This window comes from Hyalella azteca, unplaced genomic scaffold, assembly GCF_000764305.2.
Source record: "Hyalella azteca isolate HAZT.00-mixed unplaced genomic scaffold, Hazt_2.0.2 contig11952, whole genome shotgun sequence".
In the NCBI taxonomy this organism is placed as follows: domain Eukaryota; kingdom Metazoa; phylum Arthropoda; class Malacostraca; order Amphipoda; family Hyalellidae; genus Hyalella; species Hyalella azteca.
In genome coordinates this window covers 19,221-29,608 of record NW_025941926.1, presented here as the reverse complement: position 1 = coordinate 29,608, position 10,388 = coordinate 19,221, and the positions used below count along the sequence as shown (strand labels likewise).

At 36.9% G+C, this 10,388-nt stretch overlaps 1 protein-coding gene across 1 annotated transcript in view; it reads left to right on the top strand.

Annotated features, from left to right (window-relative positions):
* Window positions 1-2,550: 2,550 nt before the first annotated feature.
* The window catches only part of LOC108671787 (casein kinase I-like), a gene marked incomplete in the record, with an annotated part of 14,815 nt that continues 6,977 nt past the window's right edge, over window positions 2,551-10,388 (top strand). Inside the window, 2 exon segments of the mRNA XM_018159364.2 lie at window positions 2,551-2,742; window positions 2,896-2,972. Of these exon segments, the coding sequence (XP_018014853.1) occupies window positions 2,897-2,972 (76 nt within the window).

Sequence of the window (10,388 nt, the reverse complement as noted above, 5' to 3'; positions counted from 1 at the left end):
ACATCTCCTCTACCCCTACTGCAATTTTCCCTCCTCTTCCTTCCTATCCCCCCCCCCATCAGTATACTGGACCGTTTTGTCCCCTGGGTTCTATAAGTGAGCCGATAAACCATGAATTACTTATTGTCATTATTTATACCTATATTATTATTAATATGATTAAGTTCCCTTCTATACACTCAAAAAGACTGACAGACTTTGTCCAAATAGCGATGCACTTCTTGCCATTATGTGGGTCATCCTGACCCAGTATTACCCGGCAAAATAGCGTATCCATGCTACACGCAGAGTATGCTAAAATTTAGACCATTTGACCCATTCATTATTCTGAGTTTATTCTAACAACTTATGGTGATCGTATAGACTATAGACTGACTCCTTTAACTGCGATACGGTCGATAGTTCTATACGAATATTTATAAGATTAGAATATTATTTCCGTATTAATTTCATATATTTCTTATTCATTTATTAAACAGTAATACCTCACGTGAATCTATATTTGCATGTACTATTAGCCACGTACACCTGAACACTTAAAAAAAATATTCACTGTCATGTCGTACCTATCACTAATCTATCTGTAAAATGCCCATATTTTATTATATATTATGATTGTTATTATTATAATATATAATAATATTAACATATTATTAACAACCTATCTGTAAAATACGAATATAAAATGAAGCCTAAACGCTTCTTGGCTCGCAGCCTTTCGATATAGTGAGTCTTTTAGCGGTGATCGTTCATGAGCTTCGTGCTGAATTTATTAAATAAATTTCAATATTGTTTTTCCTATTGTAAATGAAGACTAACCCACAGAATCGGGATTGTCTTTACTTACAAAGTACGAAGACTCAAAACTTAGTAGAAATTTTCAAATCTTACGCGCACCTTCTAATTTGCGACTTGTTTGGGTGAGTTATGTTGTATAACCATTGCTACAATACTTACTGATATAATTTTTATAATGGGCATCATCAGTATAATTGTATTTTATATCACAGCGTACTGCTGTGTGCGGCGCTGTGTAGTTTGTGTGTGCTGTGTAGTTATTAACAAACACACACTTTCTACTTCACACACAGAGCAAAGCGCGTGTGTGCCTAGCGAAAGTACTGGTGTGCTTCAGAGGACCTCACACAATAGCTGCTCTATTGTGTATAGTCATACAGTAGTGATCACACACTATACAACAATAGCTCGTTAAACATTAAACTGTATACTTTTTAGCGCATTTTCTCAATTATGGAAAAAATGCACTATTGTGCTCGTCATGTCCGTCCGTCCGTCTGTCTGTCTGTCTGTCCGTCCGTCCGTGACCTCAAGTTTTCGTCGACGAGAAAATGCGCTCTCTGTCACTCACTTCAGTGAGTACTAAGTTATATATTTTTTAAATATATACGTACTAGCTGTATCCAAAATTTACAACGTCTAAACTCTGGAACTATTAACTATTAAACTATTAATATTAAATTTTCAACGTCTAAACTTAATTATGTATTCGGAGAAGCAAAGTTTGTTATACGAGAACAAAAATGAAGATGTGCGTTGAAATATTGGTACTTTGGTGGAAGAGTTAGTACGCAGCTGGCCTCGAAGCAGCTGCGTAGTGCGTAACCCTGAGTATAAAGAGTTATGTGGTTTGCAAGTAATAAATTTAAGATATTTAATAAATACTACTCATGAGTTGTTGTTGTTTTGTCTGCTTCTTGAGGAAGTGGAGTCGTCCTCCATACACCTCACGGCTCAAAAGGCTCCCTCGTCTGGCAAGCCAATCTGTAATAAATAAGGCTATTAGGCAAAATAATTGTGTCTTATGTAATTCGTTCCACTCATTCGTAACGTCAGCCTCAAATAAACAAGATCGCGTGCAAGTGTTACAATGCATTCAAGTTTTTCCAGTCATAAATTTACAGAAATCTCAGTTGACGCAAGTCACTCAAAATAGAAAATATAGTCGCCAGCACCCAACACGTGGTAACGGAAAAATCGTAGCCTAGCTTTTTGTTACTCCACGTGGGTAACTTTTGTTCTGGCGCGGTCTAACTTGATATACTAACAGACCAAAACAATCGGTGAATTTATGAAAAAAAAAGTTTAAATTGGCGCTGGATACAAAATTGTTTTAGTGATTGCATCCTGAATAACCTTTCGTAAAATATTTTGCGACGAAAATTGACAAAATGCTATAGACAGTTACTTGTGTGATTAACAACACGCTTAAATGTTGATCCTATTTTTGTGAATTATGAAAAAATGTTGCTGACTCATCATTCAAGGTATTGAGGCGTTTTATCTTGATTTTCTATAACTTTGGCAGGATTGCAATACAAATGACTTCTGCCATTAATTCATTATATTGAGACATGTTCATTTTACAAAATTTGTCTTATGTTGCGAAGCTTAGATCTGCGCATAACAGATGATATCATATAAACATTTAGAAATTATATTTATAAACTGGTGAGAACCGACTAGGCTGCCATCTATCGCATGTGAGTGCGTTTGCAAGATGCTCAACTAGCAATAGCAGTGCTGCCATCTTGGCGGAACAACAGCTGAGCAGGCAGTGGATGCGAGGCTATCTGCGTGTGTGGGTGCTCGACACTGTAGGTCTGTCCGCTAACTCTACAGTTTCTGGTTAACTGTAAATTCGTTCTCTTGGTGCGAATATGAGATAGAAAAACGCAAAGTTTAGCACGCATAATTGTCTTCGAAGTTGCCAAATTTTTTAAGGTAAGTTACAAAGGGTAGATTCAAATTCAATTGGACATGTTACCGTCTTCCACACATGCAGGCTTTTGTTCCAAGATGGCAGTGTGCTAAATAACGTTCTTATACTCCTCAATCGAACTTGTTTCAAATTGTGTTCTTTTTCTCGTCTTTCAGGATGGAGTTGAGAGTTGGAAACAAATACCGTCTTGGACGGAAAATTGGAAGTGGATCTTTTGGTGATATTTACTTGGGTAAGTAGCCTATTTACCTACTTGATTAGCTATAACACAAGCACGTTATTGCTGGTAGCTAAAACGTGCGAGTTGCGACTCTCTTCGTTACTACGCATGGTGCTTTGTTAAGTAGAAATGCACGTTGTGCAAATTACTTTTATGTAGAAAATCAGCAAAACTTTGTTGCAGATTGAAACCTTGAATTTGCTGATTAGCTATGCTCTTTTATTTTTAATTTCATGATTTTTATAACTTTCATCGGGTTTTTCTTTTTCAATATAAAAACTATCATCTATTCATAATTTCATACCATTTGTCATGTTTTTGTGACATGCCAAATGGATTATTTTATTCTTTCTAAATCCAAGGCAGAAGAAACAAGTCCAAAATGCTCATGACCAAGGACAATTCCACTCATTTTTATTGCCCTTATTTAAATTCTTTGGTTGCCAAAAAATTGCTTATTTTTAGTCATGGTTTTTGAGAATCAGCTGCAAAACAATTTCACCCGAAATGGTTGGAAACTCTAAATGATATTAAATTTTGGTTGGAAGAGAGTACAACCGCATCCATATGAATAATAAGATTGCCTTCTTTGATTGAACAATTTGGTGGAGTTGATTTGTATCAGGATTGTAAAATTCTGACATGCTAGGTGCTAGGTGGAGATGACAATGGTAGCCTTTTTGCTTTGAAGTGGTCAAGCCATACTGTAAAACAGGGTGACTTGGACCATTTTGGCATTTAAGGAAAGAAAACCCTATAGTGGTGATAATTATGGCGATTCCTTAGGAAAATTGTGTTCATGCCTATTGAAGTACCATGTGATAACCTACAAATGCAATACAGAAGTATATTTTATATATTTACTACATAACTATTTATATTGCAAAGGCCAGTGTTAAAAATGGTCCAAGTCACCCTGTTTCGTGGTACTGAGCAACTGGGTAGAAGCAGTGATGTATATGTACTTAGAGTTCCTCTATTTTTATTAGTAATCTTTTTCTCATGTTACCTTCTCTTTTATGGACTGCTGTTAAAGATGAGATGGACAATTTTTTTTATGAAAGATTAGGGTTGAGCTCTCACAGATGTTCCACCTTGTGACATGTCTATACCATGTAAGGTGCAGGAGACTCTGGTCATTCTTAGATCTCAGTGACTGTTATAGGTTCCTGGACAATGGTTTTTCTTGTCCAATTAGAGAAGAGGGTTACATTAAATCAAACTAAGTAACAGTAAATATGAAGTGCTAACCATATGACATTAGTTAAGCCTTTTGATATTGAGCATTTTTGAAATTCAATACATGGTAAACTAAGAAGCAGAGTATTTAATATGAGTATAATCGTAATAATTATCTGCAGTAATTATGGACAGTGTATGGTCAGATGATGTACAATTTTGAACATATATATACTATTGCATTTTCCATGGTATTTCATTGCTGAAATGGATGTTTCTTAATATACATAGTGATTCACAGAAACTTCCTATTTTGTATTTCATGCTAAGCAGTCAGATGTAGGAAAAGGGCAGGGAGCATTTCATATGAAAGGCAAGGTCATGAAGTTTTATGTCCCGCCTAATCAGTTGTCACTATGCATTAAACAAGTGAGCAACGTGCGTTTGCAAAACGATTAATGGCTGTTTTGTAGAGTTTGCTTCACCTGAGACAAAATTTTGCCTAGCGCCTTATCTCCTCAAGAGGTGGATGCTTCTTAATATACAGGGTGATTTGCAGAAATTTCCCGTTTTGTATTATGTGCCGTCTAGCCTGATCACCTGATTTGTGTGTTTTTTATGGGGTTATCTTAAATCAATAGTTTACAATGACTCCAAGTATCCTACCTCATTTGAAGAACAATATACTTATGACAAACTATTGCCAACTTACCCATCAATATGCTCCAGCAAGTTGAATGGAACTTCAAAAATTCACCAAGTGTGGGCATTGACAATGGGGCCCATCATTTGTCCAATTCAATCTTCAAAACTATAAGTGATATAAAAATTCAGGAAAAAATTCAATTATTATTCTTCACTAAAAGTTATTTTATAACAATATCTTTACTGTACTAGTCTGCTTGTTTTTGTGCTTCAAAATCAGGAAGTTTCTATGAATTACCCTGCATATATGATCTGTCAGAAATTTTGGATATGGTTTAGTTTGGGAAATAAAAATGTTCCAATGGAAATGGCTTAATATGTAGTAGTTATAGAAAAATCAAGATGTCTGCGCAGGCTGTGTAGCCATGTATACACTTCATTTTTCTTTGATTTGGGAGAAAAGATGAATATTAGTAAGAATATTTAATTTCTTGAAGTAACTCAGATTTATACCTACTGAAAATGCTTAATTTTGGTAAAAGTCTCTCTAACCTTTGTGCACCAATCCATAATCCTTCATAATTGTGTTGAATTTGGGATAGTAATGAGTTTTTGCATGTGAAATTTATCAGTTATTATTTATAAAGAAAATTCTTAACCAAAACTGTGGTTACTAATTCAGTGGTTGCCTGATGGGATCACAAGTTTGCAGTCTGGTACAGATGGAAGTTTATATATATCTTAATGCACTGTGGATTGGCATCCAGTATAGATCTGCTTCATTTTTGATGTGATGAATACTTACTGCTCCTTCATAGTTGAAATCAAAGTGATGATTTTCATTTCGTTTATACTCCTTCCCTTTGATTACTTTCTAAAAAGTAATCAATCATAATCTTGAGAAATTCTGTATTCTTGTATGAAACAAAGACGAGATTGCAGTGTTATTTCACTCGTAATGCAACATGAGAAGCGAGAGTATCACATAGATCAGTATTTTTATCAAGATCATAATATTATTATTGATCATTACTAAGATCTGGGTTTACAATACACCAAATATAACTGGGCTGGATGATGTTACGTGGCCAGGAGATTATTTTTTATTATTATTCTATGTTATCCTATTTTAATTCAAAATTCTGTGCCTTCATTTGGGAACGTCAGCATTGCCAATGTGTTGCACTATTAATGGTATAATTTACCTAGCTTAAAAATGTTCTATAATGGACAATCAATCATTGTTTCATTGGTGATTCCCTGGCACCAATGGGAAAGCCACTTACTGTTTACATTTCTGTTAACTAATTGAAAAATTTCATCTTCTGCAAATTTACTAATGCGAATAATTATTATCTATTTGTAGCCTTTATTTAATGTAGGTATTTTATGGTTTTAAAAAATTTATCCTTTGTTCTGCCTTGCCAAAGGATTGAACTAAGATAAAGGGCTGCTATACTTGCATGTATATTTCTGTCTCTTTGTAACACATAATTCAACTTTTTTGGTAAAGTCTTTTAAGCAATTCTTGCTTTTTCTGGGGGGAAAACTAGCTAACTAATGATGAATAAATAGATGATGATGAATAAAATTGAGTTGAGTAATCAGCAAAAAAAAAAATAAATTACCTATTTTCAATCTCCGTAAGGTTAAGGTGCAATGGGCATTAGGATTGTATGGATGTACATAATTGTTTTTAGGTCATTTTTCTTGTACATACGCTATCCAACTAAATCTCAAAGCAACATGCATACAAAAGGGAAGTGCACTGCAAATGATGTTCCTAAAGTTGCCTTGTCCCAAATCAAATGCTCTGTATCATTATTTCTTTACTTGAATGTTAGTTTTTTCTGAAGCTGTTCTTCCTCAGGACAAACTAAAGTTAGTTTGTCAGCATTTCCTTTTGTTAGCAGCATTTACTAAATACCATCCATGGCTTTATATTCATGTAGTTATATTATTCCAACCAATGACCTTGTGGCGATCAATTTTCCTCGTTTTATTCTTAGCCTAAATGTATACCTTAGCTTAATATTACCTGCTAATGAACTATAATTTATATGCAAACTATTTCATAATTATCTTAGTAGGAAAGGTTTTGTGCACTTAGCTTACTAATTTCTTATACATTTGAATTATAAGAGATGAAAGTATAAACAAAACTTGCTTTAACAATTAGGATTGTATACCAGGAGGTCACGGTATTGTGAGAGTGTTGTTGAATCAGAATGTGTTTGCAGAACAATGAAGTTAGGTCAGTTTTCTGATGACTGGCATGCTGATGTGATGATGTGATCAGTGGTGCAAAGCGAACGTTCGTTGTTGAACATCACATGTGCTGGTCCTAGAACATGAAAGTTTTTCTAGTAGCTGTATGTTCACTTGTTTTATGTTGAATGAATTTAGTTGTTCAGTTGTATTGCCTGGACTCATACAGGGCACAGTAATATGCTATGGTGTTATAAAGAGTAAATTGTTACCGATAATTCGTAGAGTTGCTGCTAACTTAAGCTTTGGGCTAGCGATGCGTTATGGCCGTGAATATGCCCCTGCTTCTGTGTTGCTAATTGCACGACTTCCGTTTCTTTACGACTCTTTGAGGGAGGTAGTTTAATTTTTTCATCGGAAAAGGAATGTTTAACCATGCATTTTGTATATTGTCTGGACGCCAAAGGAAGTCGTAGAACGCAGTTTTGTTGAACCTGCCTGAGGAGAGAAATGGTCTGATTGGTGGAGGGTAGATTGGATTGGTAGAGGGTAGTAATAAAATTTGGCTACCCCGGGTCTTTGAGACTATTGCGTTAGTTGAATTTTACAACATTTTGCTATAAATTATGCTTTGACTTTCGTTTTTTATTATTGTTACGGTTTTGCCTAATCTCTTGAACGTTTCTGTTAATCTGCCAATAAAATATACTGGGCTTCCTTCACTTGAGCCGCGTTCACTTCTCAGAGACCTGGCGTCTCCAATTTAAAAAATATATATATTTTATTCTCGTATTCTTTCCAAATTGGTAGTTAATTCAATATTTTGTAGTCAAACATGTTCTTTATTGATATATTTATGTTTTTGATGGTCCGGAGGAATTATTTCAAACAAATGTTTCTTGTCCACCTTTTTAGCTAATACTTCTTTGGCCTTGATGTTCTTCTATTTCCCATCGTATTCGCTAAAAAAAATTTTTGATGGAGATCATCAAATTGCGTATATCCTTAACCCGAGTGCCATATCTAACAACCCGTTTCGTTCAATAGCCGTCACTTTAATTTAGATAATTAACGCACGCATTTCCTTAACCTAACGACCTGTGGGGCCATACTTTGAAAACTCGCTAAGTGAACGTAAGTACTTACGCTCTATTTTTTTGTCTATGAGTGGTGTATTTTGTTTGAAAGGACATCAATGATTGGCTGATGAACTTAAGATCTTTGAACTTTTTTTTGAAAGTATAGGCCCGGCTAACGAGTGTCATCGACAGCGTACAAATGGCCAAACTGTTCAGTTCCAGACGCAGTGTGCGCCGGTGGGCGGAGCCTGACCGTGTTCGTGAAGTTAAGATCCTTATTTATTGACTTGTTGTCTGTCTTTGTACAAGGGTCGATTTTCTCGAAGATTTCCCCATGTATACCAAATGCAAAAGAAAGAATAAAAGGCCTTTGTCCGAGAAAATATCTCGTTCTCGTTGGTATTCAGTTTCGGTCACGATTTTCAATTTAACGCAGTGAGTGCAGACTGTGCCGTCACTGCTGTGCACGCAGACTGTGCCGTTACTGCCGCGCACGCAGACTGTGCCGTTACTGCCGCCCACGCAGACTGCCGTTACTGTCGCGCACGCAGACTGTGCCATTACTGCCACGCACGCAGACTGTGCCGTTACTGCCGCGCACGCAGACTGTGCCGTTACTGCCGACTTACAGTTCAATATACATGTCTAGAATGTAGACAATCTACTGTACTTTAGAATCATTAGGAAGAGACACGTGATGAGTGTGGGAGGGGATTGGATGGGTGAAGATGGAAGTGGGTAAAAATTAAGTGAAAAAATATAACTCAGTACTCACTGCAGTGAGTGACATCCACGAGCCTTCCTGCTGCACCACGAGCCTTCCTGCTGCACCACGAGCCTTCCTGCTGCACCACGAGCCTTCCTGCTGCACCACGAGCCTTCCTGCTGCACCACGAGCCTTCCTACTGCACCACGAGCCTTCCTGCTGCACCACGAGCCTTCCTGCTGCACCACGAGCCTTCCTGCTGCACCACGAGCCTATAACCACGCGTTATCAACCATAAAACTTACCCCGGGTTGTCGAGCAATAACCGCGATCAATATAAAAGTCCACCATTATCTCCACTATCTCCCATGAGCCTCCTTCCGCGTGCTATCTTTTATGTACCGTCGAACCAACGTGCAGAGTGTGTCACCAATTGTACAACATGGCACGTTAACTTTTCCGAAAAAGAATCATGTTATTGCACGGAAGCAAGTTGTTAGTTCGCTGCTTCTTTGTGAATAGAACTGCTTCTCATTTCGTCCTTTAAGCTGACTGAATCAATAACCGAGCTCATGTCCCTAGATTTATACATCTAAACTGGCGATAAATGAGGCAAGTACAAATTTATCGGTAGAATATTTGAAATGCGATAAAAAATGGCCGGATCATTGTCTTATGCATACTTACAAATATAGTCTACGAGCAAGTTAGACATAAGCTGCCAGCGACTCCAGCTCATATTAATGTAATCTTTTTGTATTGTATGTTATCTTGATTGCAGTTGATAACAACTCGCGCGTCTCCGAACACCTCTTATCATTTCAGGTCAGACATTTATGTTATCATTTCAATAAATCCATAGTCGATTATAAGCGCATTCGTCCCCTGCCAGCCGGAACTTTAAAATTGCGTGACGCTCAATCACCTAAATACTTGAAAATCAATAAACTCTGATTCACGCTCTTTTTAATATCGAAAATTAATGGCAGTGTTAGGATAATAAGGTTTCTATAAGATTTTAATTAGTAAACTGTCACACTCTTTTTAATATCGAAAATAAATGACAATGTTTGTATAATAAGGTCCATATGAGATTTTAATTAGTAAACTGCGATATACCTTCTTGCACACGCTGTGAGAATCATTCCTCCGTGGGGTCCCAGAAGGAGGAATGGGTCATTTTGTCCAAATGTCGACACTTCCTGCACGACACAAAGATGCACCCTTTTGCAAGGCCACATTGAGTCAGGATGATACACAAAAAGGTAAAGAGTGCATCAATATTTGGGCAAAGCATCGCTCACTTCTCTGAGTGGAAGGTGAAGGTCGGCTAACTTGAAGTCATCGTTTCGAGTCTCGCCAGTCGAGCTTTGGTTAATGCTTTAGGTCCCGTTAATTCGGCACTGCTTCTCATTAATTCGGCACTGCTTCTCATTAATTCGGCTCTGCTTCTCAATAATTCGGCTCTGCTTCTCAATAATTCGGCTCTGCTTCTCATTAATTCGGCACTGCTTCTCAATAATTCGGCACTGCTTCTCATTAATTCGGCACTGCTTCTCATTAATTCGGCACTGCTTCTCATTAATTCGGCACTGCTTCTCATTAATTCAG